General features: G+C 35.1%; 1 protein-coding gene and 1 pseudogene across 1 annotated transcript in view; both read left to right on the forward strand.

The window, feature by feature from the left end:
- The window catches only part of TMTC2 (transmembrane O-mannosyltransferase targeting cadherins 2), a 397,116-nt gene that overhangs the window by 205,032 nt on the left and 179,967 nt on the right, over positions 1-12,117 (forward strand). Inside the window, exon 4 of the mRNA XM_047066931.1 lies at positions 10,988-11,102. Coding sequence (XP_046922887.1) covers positions 10,988-11,102 — 115 coding nt within the window. The remainder of the gene's footprint in view (positions 1-10,987; positions 11,103-12,117) is intronic.
- LOC124502850 (uncharacterized) lies at positions 6,919-7,015 on the forward strand (annotated as a pseudogene).

Consider the following 12,117-nt stretch of genomic DNA (forward strand, 5'->3'; position numbering starts at 1 on the left):
TGTCTCCTTGTCTCTCTGCCCCACCCCCGCTACTGTTCTTTCTCTCTCTCAAAAATAAATGAACATTTAAACAAAATTTAAAAAAGGAGAACAAAAGATCCCCTTGTAAATAAATAAAAGGATTCTCTTTCTCCCCCCTGGAGTTGTTTAGGATTCTTGATATTGTTGTTTAAAAACTCTTGGCTTTCCTACGCATTTTTCATCTTTCAGACCTGAGCCAGACTCAGACAATGGCACCCATGATAGAAGCAAGGGATTCTTTGGGACATTTCTCTTTCTGATACAAAATCAGAAGCAACTCAGCCACTCTTTATAATCAATCTAAAGGTGCCCATTGAACAACTTCACAGTCTCAGTCTGACTTCATGAGAGATCAGTCAGATTTGAGGAATTTCTAAAAAGCCTGCACTGAATCAGTAGCCTGTTATGTAAACAGGGTCACTGTATGTGGTGTGCCGGATTATATATTCACCAAGTGTTTTTGTTGTCTACTTTTAACAGTGTGACAGGCTCAAAAGGGTCTGTTTTTAAGATCTGAGGAGAAACTCCAGGTTTAGATGCTTCCAAATTCATTACACTTCTACATGCAGTTGTATTTACTATGATATTATTATAGTACTGTGGGTTAGTTATTCTGAAACTTTGCAGACAGCACGTTGCCATTAGAAAGGGATATAGAGCAGATTTTTTGTTTTGTTTTAATGGAGAGTCCATGGGAAAACTTCTGACCACAGATGAGAGAAGTTCATGAATAAAGGCAGGCACAGGGGAGACCCAGCAGCGCAGATCACGAGTGGAACTGGTAACAGACACTGGGCTATAGATATGGGGGTGGCCCATCATCAGTGTCAGGAATGTGGTAGAGATGACAGATGCTAAGATGCTAAGGAACAACTCTAAATGTGTTGAAACGCAAAAACCTGCTCTGAATTTTATATGTGGATATTGTACCATGCACATAGATATTATAGTGACTAACAATGTTTTCAGGACAGTGTTAACATGTTATTGGGCTACTAAATTCTACCATGTCACTTTTAATACTTGTTTTTTTCTTTATAGGAATAAATTTAGTTTCAGGTTCATCCGAAGTAACTAAAGATACAGAACTACGAGGAAATAATTGCATATTATAAAATTGCTATAATTAGAATTACATAAAAGTATATGGTATGAATTCTGGTATCCTATGAATCATAGTCTTTACATTATGTCTGCTTTTTCACTTTACATCTTAACTAGACAGTTTCTTTTCTTTTACCCACTTAATATGTTCTTTCTTGTAATAATTCAAGGTTTTGTTACTATAGGAAAAATAAGTTCTTGTCGTCTTATAAGGACTTTTATTTCCCTGGAGTGACTATCAATAATTAGTAAAAAGCCCAGGCTACAAATGTTGACTCCCTTATGGTCTTTACTAATGGAAGGAGTGTAGTTTAAAATATATATACATATAATATATATATATATATATATATATATATATATATATTGCATTTATATATATATATACATACATTGCAATATATATATATATTGCATTTATATATATATATACATACATTGCAATATATATATATATATACATATTATATATATATTGCATTTATTGCAAGTTCCATGCAGTTACATGGCTCTTTGTAATTCTCCTTTGGCAGTTTTCTTTCCCCCTCTTTAAAGTGAGAAAGTTTAACATAATTAACCTTTATAACTTAAAATGATACTTAAGTTATATCTTTGGTAATCCCATTTTGGGGAATTTACCTAAAGTTCTGTGTTCCATAGTGATTATAAGCAAGGGCTTTGGAATGAGACAGACATAACTTTTACCTTTATTAGTTTATACAGGTCACTTGACTTCCCTGAGACTCAGTTTCCTCCTCTAGGATTAACTGATGATAATCTTCTTTATTATATGGATTAAGAGTTAATATATACACAACATTTAGGCCTGTCATCTGAATGGACATAATTCTTACCAGACACATTAGGCGCTACTGTATTTATTTTATTTTGCACCTGGTCCGGCTTTGATAACTGGCAAGATTTCAATTTTTTAACCCTTTTTGGTGGTAGCATTCTGATTTCAAACAGGTAACTCATATTGGAGGAAACAAAATTGAGGATTTATTACCGTATTTTTTGTAGTTAAATGTTTCAATTCTGCCAGATCTTTACATAGAACTCAAGTTTTGAGATAGAGTCTAAAGACCTATATTAAAGTTCTAAGGTAAAAATAAATTAGAGCTGAGGGCAGAAGTCCAAAGTGAGTGTCCTTAATGATTTTGGTGACCCTGATCATTGCACCAGTGAAATGAAAATGCTGATATGATCACTCTCAGGCATGATTGCTTCTGTAGACCTGAATGGTAAGTAGCTTAAATTTAAATCATAATATTAAGGGAGTCGTTCATCTTAGCTAATTTTTTGAAGAGTGCTGTATGCCAAAGTCATAAGAAAATTATTTTAACCTTTATGATAAGTAAGTATACATGTCTTCAGACTTTTAGTATAAAGTGAAAATATCCTTGAAAAAATTGCTCAAATCTTCCTCCATGGATTTTGTGAAATCTGTCAAGAGATAGGAAATTGCAATAGTGTAAGTTTGAAGTTAGTCTGTGAACTTAGAAATACCATGTATTTGAATGAGGGTTTTGAAAAAAAAAAATTGGAGGTATTTATTGCTGTAGATCACTTAGCATTTCTAGAGGGAGCTCACATTTGATTTTCTCTTTAGAACAACTTTAGCAAGATGGGAATATTTAATTGTTCTTCTGCCTTTCAAGGAACATAAAATAAACTGTGGCAGATTGTGGACTAAGTACAAGAGGAGCTTTCATTGTGAATTAAGGTCAAGTTTCTTCGTAAGTGGATACCTTTTAGATGCAGTTGAATATCAATGTGAAGGGCCCTTGAGATGTTAAGAGTTATTCTAACTACTTCACTTCCTGATATTTCACCAGAAAAAATTTGTTTTCTTTTCGAAAATAAGATAACTTCATAGGTCAGATTTTCTAAAGCTGATTTTCTTATACTGAGAAGTAGCTGTTTGCTTTCCCTTCATGTAATCATCCTGTATGCTTAGTCCTGGGGAATAAATCATGTGCTTGTTAAACAATGCTTTTTAAATGTCTGTTCCGTGCAAGGCATCTTCAGGGCACTTACAAGATCTTGATAAATGTACCCGAGTCCCCAGCATCTTTGAGCAACAACCTTTTGTTTACAGAGTATGTTCTATTGCCAACAAGTTAACTGGAAAATGTGACATTTAAAATTATATTCCCAAAGAAATGTAAAACACTTAATATATTGTTTGGCATTAATTTTTCTGTGGTATGAAAAATACATTATGAAATATGGGTACAGGATAGCTTTATTTTGTTGTCCCTGGAGGATTTTTTTTGCTCCTAGTGGTTCTGAGGGCTGATGACTCATTTGAATAATTTATTTTGTTTTCATATTATACTCCAGTCCCTCAATTAAATATGTAAAAATATTGAGTATTATAATAGGTTATTCTACTTTATATTGACAGTGTGAGACAGCTTTATCTCTAAGTGGATTCTGATGCATGGAAATATCTGGATCTGCCTTGTCAATAACTTTTTGCTACTTAGGGAGTTAAACTCCTGTTTTCTCATCAATGAAATGGGTGTAGTAATATACCTCAGAGGTTTTTATTGGGTTAAGTTCTGGACACTGTCAAAGCATATAGTAAGCTTTAAATAATGGAAGTACTCTTATTATCTTTATTATCATAATCTATTTTAAAATTTCTTCTCTCCTTCCTCTTCCCTCCACTTTTTCCTCTGCATAGGCTCAGAGTACTACAGGGTAAGGCCATGAGATGAGACAGCAGTTCTCTCAAATGAAAGCAGTTTCTTATAACACTCATTTTGTAAAATAACAAAAATAAGATGAATACTCTGAATATTTTGAGATGCTATTGGGAAGAACTTTTAAAAACTACATAGAGATTTTAGAAATAACTAATTAACATTTTTTGAACTTCAAAGAAGAGCTTTATTATATTATCTTCAGAGTTTAAAGTGTGAATTAGATTTCATGTGTGTACCCTGTCTATTAAAGTATGGACTTTAAAAGCAATGAGATATTTTTTTAGGCTTCATCACAATTTCTTGGATGAATTTCAGAGATTTTATTTCAATAAAACTGTACTTTAAAAAAAGTACATTTATGAAATGAGTGCATCACTAAAATATATGGGCCTAAAAATGTAAAAAAAAATGTAAGTGACATTAAATATTAATGAAAATGTAAGATCTTTTAGTTCTGTTGGGCCGAAGTGTAATTACCAAGTGAAAATTTGAAGATAATCCCAGACATCTGTTTCTGATTGTCTTAGTACAAGAAAAAGTTTAGTGAATGTTAAAACTCCTTATTCCTTAAGTAGGATATAGGATAACCCTGTCTCTATTTTAAAAGAATGTGGGACCTTAATTTTTCTTCTCTCTCTTCCTTCCTTTCCTTCCCTCCCCTCCATTTCCCCTGTGTCCCCTCTCCACCTAACCCAGTTGTAGACAGTTAGATTAATTATATTCCTAGGTTCATGGCCAGTTTGATCATGACCAGGATAATCCCTTCAGGTTTCCTCTCTTTTATTCATGTGTTTATTCCCATTAACTCTTCCTAACTTCATCTTCCCTTTGCACCATAGACAACTGCTCTAATGTACTTGATTTTCATCCTTAGATTTGTAGTATGCCTTTGCAAAATGTGTAGTGATATTTTGGGTGAAATGAATTTTTAACATTTATAGCTAGTGTTGTGACACAGAATGCACCTGATATTTTATTCTTTGTTGGCTTTTTAAGGTCCATTCATGTGTCAGTGTTTATATGGCGTTTGTTGGTCCTCACCTGTCCATAGTAATACATGAAGTTTATTTCCCACGTGGTACTCCCATGATGGACATGTTGATTGCTTTCCACTACCAGCCAACACTAAGAGGCTTGCATTAAACACCCTTTTACGTGTTCTCTTCGATGAACATTTCTTTGGCCATGGGATTGCTGGTTAGGGCTTATCCTGGATTTGGTGAATCTTGTTGATTTGACTGAGTTCTGTCAAATGGCCCAACAGGATGGCTGTCTCAGGCTTACACTGCCACCAGATAGTACACTGGGCCTTCCCCCACAATCCCACTAGTACTTGGTTTTATCCGGTTTTCTAAATATTGCCAGTCTCAAATCTCATTGTTCTCATTTATGTTTCTCTGGATTGCTAAGGAATTTGGATATTAGTTAAGATGCTTTAACTTACTTATTTTGTTTTAATTTATGTTCATTTCCTTTGCCGATCCTTTTCCCCTCTCTGTTGGATTTATCTTTTTCTGGTTGCTTTGTTAGGAGTTTTTTCTTCTTTTTATTTAAATGTTTGAAATGTCTTATCCTAATGTATTAATGCATGTTTAACTTTGTCCCTGTTATCCCTCAATAATTAGAAGTCTTTAATTTTGAGATACTCAAATTCATCATTTTGTAAACCTTTTGAGTTATATTTGAAGGTCTTTCTAAGAAATCTCTTCTCCTTCCACAAGATATTCTCTTACATATCCTTGTTAGCTTTATCTTTTCACATTTAACTTTTAAAGCTATCTGGAATTTACCTTTGCATATGATAAATATGGTATAAAACTCAAGTTTTAGGGGCGCCTGGGTGGCGCAGTCGGTTAAGCGTCCGACTTCAGCCAGGTCACGATCTCGCGGTCCGTGAGTTCGAGCCCCGCGTCGGGCTCTGGGCTGATGGCTCGGAGCCTGGAGCCTGTTTCCGATTCTGTGTCTCCCTCTCTCTCTGCCCCTCCCCCGTTCATGCTCTGTCTCTCTCTGTCCCAAAAATAAAAAAAAAAAAAAAAAAAAAAAAACTCAAGTTTTATATTTCTCCTAGATTGTGGTTAGAATACATTTTCTGAGTATACTAATAAACAATGCAAAAATATTGATTGAAGTTACTTAGAATTTATAGATTAATTTTGGGAAAATTAATGTTAATTAATTTTTATATTAATCGTGTTAAATTGTCCTACCCATGAGCCTTAGAATATTCCTCCATATTATTCAAGTTTGGATAGTTTGGGTAGTTTCAATTACTCAGACTAGCTACATTTAAAAATTGATCTGATATAAAAAAAAGTTGACTTGGTTGATATCAAATTTAAGTAAAAAAAAAAATAACAAGAAAACCATGGCTACTCTGATTAAGTCTTTAGGATAATTATATAGCTGTGAAATCATGATGTTAGCCCTCCTAAAATATACTTTTTATAGTTCACTTCAATGTGTTTTCTTCTAAACCATATCTGTGATAGCTAAATTTTAAATGTTTTTTTTAATTCATTGATTTTTTAAAAATTTTTTATTGAAATACGATAAATGATCACTTTTATGAAAAGAATTACTATTTAGTTGACCCCAGTGGAATTTTTAAATTTTAGGTCATATTCTATAAGACAGTTTTATGTATTTAGAAGTGATCTTTATGTTAGCATTGAGGGTTTTTTTCTTTAATTTTTTTTTAATGTTTATTTGTTTTTGAGAGACAGAGATGGAGTGTGAGCAGGGGAGGGGCAGAGAGAGATAGGGAGACATGGAATCCGAAGCAGGCTCCAGGCTCCCAGCTGTCAGCACAGAAACCAATGCAGGACTCAAACTCACAAACCATGAGATCATGACCTAAGCCAAAATTGGACACTCAACTGATTGAGCTGCCCAGGAGCCCCAGCATTGAGTTTTTGTAGCAGTGATGCAATAATTAATCATATTTAAATTTGAATGTGTGGAAATAGTGACAGCAGTTTTTACACCAAAAAACAAACAAACAAACAAACACCCAAAACCTAAAATGTATTTTGGTAAACACAGTACTGAAGAACTGTTATTTAAGAAAAAAGGGATTTTGATGCCTTAAACTTATGACTAAGGAAAATAATGATTTGGGGGACACCCGAATGCTCACTGCTAATTTGAGACAAATATTTGAGCTGCCCACTTTGCAGGAAGCCAGGTAGTGGTGATCTGTCCATTCTTCTTTAACACTGAAAGAGGAGACTGGTATGCAGGTAATAAATGAGCTTGAGGGGGAAAAAAAGGGGGGGGGGATTTTGAAAAGGAATTGTTTTCATATTTGAGTGTGATGCCTTTCAGCCTAAGACCATCAGGAACACAGTGATAGTGAGGAATTTGGCTTAATTACTACTTGCACTGAGGGAACACCACATCATGGGCATCCTGAGGTTGTGTCATAGAATTTGAATATTGGTTGGGTGATTTGGGAGAGCGTCTAAAGAAGCAGGGTGTTCTCTAGATTGGATGCTGAATCAATTCTGTGACTGGATAAAGAGGCCATTCATTTAGGAAGAGAGAGGGATGTTTTTGGTGTTTCTTGGGTTGTACACTGGCCTTTTTCTTTTTTCTGTTTAGTCAAATTATGAAGTAATCTTGCTTTGTCTCATTTATCATGGATTGAAAGTAATCTTGTCTCAAGTTGGTATTCTGTAAGAATGTGTAATATATAATAGAAAAATATAGCCTGGTGGTGAGAGTCTGATGAGTTCAGGACATCAAAGTCTACCCTCCCCCTCCCCCACTTTTTTCCTTCCTTCCTCTTTGTTCCACAAGTAGGTAAAATTGTTTTAAAAGTATATGCTTGGGGCGCCTGGGTGGCTTGGTCGGTTAAGCGTCCGACTTAGGCTCAGGTCATGATCTCACGGTCCGTGAGTTCGAGCCCTGCGTCGGGCCCTGTGCTGACAGCTCAGAGCCTGGAGCCTGTTTCAGATTCTGTGTCTCCCTCTCTCTCTGCCCCTCCCCTGTTCATGCTCTGTCTCTCTCTGTCTCAAAAATAAATAAACGTTAAAAAAATAAAAAAAAATAAATACAAGTATATGCTTGATTTGGGAATTTTCTTTTTCTTGTCCCAGTCACCTAGGGCAATGACTGAATCATAAAGATGTGAGAGGCTTCCATCTGGACAAAGAACAAGAAACATGGTATTACATTGTGGCTTTGCCACAGATAACCTTGCTGGTGGTTTTTAATTCTGAGTTGTATTCTCACTTTGAAATAACCATCTCTTTTGCTGCCTGTCCCAGTGGAAGCCACCCTGGATCCTTTGCTTTCACTCTTCCCCTTATCTGGCATCACCAATCTTTGTAAGGCTGAGCTCCTTATCGTTTAGTCCTTAGATATCACATACATTTCCCTGTGTCTAAGATTATCTGTATAAATTGGCCTCATTCAGTCTACCTAGCTTTGTTTTATTTTGTCTGAAGTTAACCCATTTATTCTCTGGTGTGGTCCTCCTTCCCCACTCCTCTTCACATAAGCCACTTCAAACATAAGCTCCACGTGGGTGAGAACTTGTATGTATGTATGGGTCTGTGCACCCAGCCCCTAATAAAGTTCCGGGCACCGACTAGGTGCTAGCAAATATTTGTTTAATAATTAGATACGTACATAAATGAATAAATGACCAACTCAGTAAACATATTCTGAGCATAACTCTATGTCTGTTGACTATTAAAAAGAGAAACACTTGTTAGTTTATTATTTAATTGAGATGTAAGTTCCTGAAAAGAAATGCCTTAAAATATTCAAATCAGTTCTTTGCTATTGGTTTTTTGTTCAGCATCTGTGTTCCAAGAGTATGGGTTGGATGAGATAGTATTATGATGGTGCTTTCCTGATGCTTAAATTAATACTTGGAGGCATTTCTGTGGAGTGATTCCAATGTAAATATGCTTTCATTCACTAATGCCACAATCAAAGCAGAACTTTGAGAGAAGTGAAGTGGGTTGAAAACAACCTGGCTATTAGAAGTTTCCATAGATCCATACTTTATTAATTTGGTAATGGTGATGGTGGGAGAAGCAGGACTGGATATAAAATACATGTGACATTATACCTATTAAGTTTGAAGATAATTGTAACTTACTTTACTATATGCTTTTCCTGCTATATTTCCTGTTACTGAACTTAATATTGGAATTTTATTCCAATATTATATTATTGGATATTATAAAGTAATTTGACAATTATTATAAACTTATAAACTAATTCAATATTATAAACTGTCAATATTATAAACTAATTCGACAATATTTTAAAACTAAGTTTTATCTTTCAGCTTAAGGATTCAATTTTTCATGGATTCATAATGCCAAGGTCTGATTTGTAGTGTGTGAAAGTTGGTTTGCAGTGAAAGATGAAATGTGGTATGAAAATCTTAGGTGAATGGTGGAAAAAGTTTGGAAGCCACCACTCTTGGATTGGAATTCCTGCTCTAATGCTTTTGTTTTAACTTTGCAACTTCTTTAGTGTCTCTGAGTCTGTTTCCTCACTCACAGAGTAGATGGGGTATTTATGTACAGGTCGGTGTTGAGAGCTCAGTGAGACGATCCATTTCAACGGTGTGGTGTGGTATGTGACATTATTAAGTGATGAGTAATTGTAAGTGCAGTGCTTTCACTCTGTTTTCCATCAGAGGAAAAAGGAGTTATATGACTTTCCAAATATAGAAGATTATTATTCTCTGTAGATAACATAATGGCATATAATGCGTTATATTTGACATTGTTTCTATAAGCAATGCTTGACATGGTAAATTGCAAAAGAGCACCAATCACAATAATAATGATAATAGCAAATATTTGTTAAGTGTTTGCCACGTGTCTTAACACCTTTAATCCTTATCACAAGACCCATGAAATACTAATTATTTTTCCTGTTTTACAGACTAGTAAATTAAGGCACAGTGTTAAATTAGCAGGGCACACAGGCAACTTCATTACTGAAAGATTCTACACTTTTTTATTCATTAAAAATTGATACCGCCAAACCCCTTTCATTCTTCAGATAAAGTCAGTAATTATCCAAATAAGTATATTCTCGATACACAAAAGGCTTCTCATCCCTGCCCTCTGCCTGGGAAGGACTCTGGTTTTAGGACTCAATACCGCCTCTCCTTTCGGTAAAGAAGAAAGGCAGCAGAAGCATCCAGGCTTGAGTCCTAAGTCTGCAGACTATACGGACAGTTGTTAATAGTGTAGGTTTGCTCTTTTGAATGTTGAAACATCATGATTACTTGGGGTGAAAAAGAAAGAGCAAAGAGAAAACACATACTTTTTTATTTTTTATTTTTTTTAAAGTGTACTTCTTTATTTTGAGACAGAGACAGCATGAGCAGGACAGAGGCAGAGAGAGAGAGAAAAAAATCCCAAGCAGGGCTCCGTGCTGCCAGCACAGAGCCTGATGCGGGGCTCATACTCACAAAACTGTGAGATCATGACCTGAGCCGGAACCAGAAGTCAGACGCTTAACCAACTGAACCACCCAGGCACCCCAAAACACAGATTTTTTTAAAAGTATTATGTGTGAAAATACTGAGACACTGGCTTTCCTACAAATAAATTTATTAACAAGGAGCATATAAAAGAACATTATATCTGAATAAACCATATATGTTTAACTGTTTTAAGAAGTGTCATGTTTCTGATGATTAAGCCTCTTTATAGCTTTGATCTTAGTTATCTTGCTTTATATGCTGTTCTCTTATGTCATTTTTCAGTTTTATCATATTTGAATGGAAATCTTTATTTATTTTAAGATGATTTCTTACAGTTCTGGTTCAGTAAGTTTACAATAATTTCAGGCCACGCAGACCCCTACTGAAATTTGAAAGAGCCTGAAGTCTTTGTAGATGATCTTAAGATAACATTGTTCTTGGCCTTATGATGAACTGCATATGTATATCAGCTTTGAGACATAATAATTACTTTAATTTTTTTAAGACTTCGATTGTATTTAATCTCCTGGTTTGATGAAATGTTGGATTATAAAGGAAATAAATTTTTCCTTCTTAAGAATGCTTTATGGAGGTTTTCTCTCCCTGTGGTACTTCCTGACGCCCTGATATTATGTCATGTATAATTGGATTGACGCTCAGCCTGAATACTTCTTTCTCTTCTTGGCAGCATGGGGTAACCTTGGAAATGTTCTGAAGAGTCAGAGCAAAATTTCTGAAGCTGAAAGCGCCTATAGAAATGCTTTGTACTACCGTAGCAACATGGCTGACATGCTTTATAATTTGTGAGTATGCATTACTTTCTCTGGTTTGCTTCATCTTTGAAACCTGTGGTGAGAGACTATTGATTTAACTGCTGGAAATGGAAATGATGATAGCTGTTTTTCTGAAACAGTCTTTTCATTAATCATGCCTGTGAGACTAGTAGGTGCTTAGTATTTGTGATTTCTTTGTTTTGGGCCTATGCATTGGCCCAAATATTAGTGTCTATTGATGCAGTATGGTTGAATTTTCTTGAAGTACTATGGTACTTCATATATAACCTAAAAATTGGTTTAAATGCTTTCAGTTTTGTTTGTTTGTTTGTTTGTTTGAAGTTTGTTCCATTAACACTTAGTTGGGATCAGGAAATAAGGTTGCTATGTATGATACTTCATATAATCAATATTTTCATTATTATCAAACAAAGAATTGTTTGTGTCAAAGTATGTATAGAACGTGTAGTAAATCTGGGGAGTTGTCAAATAAGAAAATGTGGTTTAACAGCCCTCCCCCTGCAAAGGTACTGGTAATTAAGTCAGAGTATCTGTCTATGTCAGGTTAGAAAAATCCCTTGGGGAAAAATTTGCTCTTTTTCCCTGGAAAGAGGATGCAGTAAGATATTAATGGATACATGCAAAACCCAAATACCTTCTTTGTCTCTTACATTTATGACACGTTTTTGTTTGCAAGTAATAGAAACTTGGTCTAAATTTGCTTAAACACAAAAGAGAATTTATTAATTCCTATAATTGAAAATTTCTGGAGTTGATTAAACGTAGGCACAATTAGATCCAGGTGATTTACCTTTCAGAAATGTGTCTCCATTTTCTGTATCCAGTTTCCTTTGGGTTCATTCCTCTCCCTGTGGGGCTCTGTCAGTTGCAAAGACAACTTGTACACCTTTATAGACATAATGTCATGACCTTTTTCAATCTCAGAAGGGGTTGTCTTGGTGTCTCTGTTAATCCTGGTAGAGATCTTTGAGTGACCCTTCTGGGGTCATGTGTCCTCTCTTGAGTGAACCATGGGGCAGAGTGG

This window comes from Lynx rufus, unplaced genomic scaffold (genome assembly GCF_022079265.1).
Source record: "Lynx rufus isolate CCGP_SWC_20201006 ecotype Redwood Valley unplaced genomic scaffold, mLynRuf1.p SCAF_7, whole genome shotgun sequence".
NCBI classification, from domain to species: Eukaryota; Metazoa; Chordata; class Mammalia; order Carnivora; family Felidae; genus Lynx; species Lynx rufus.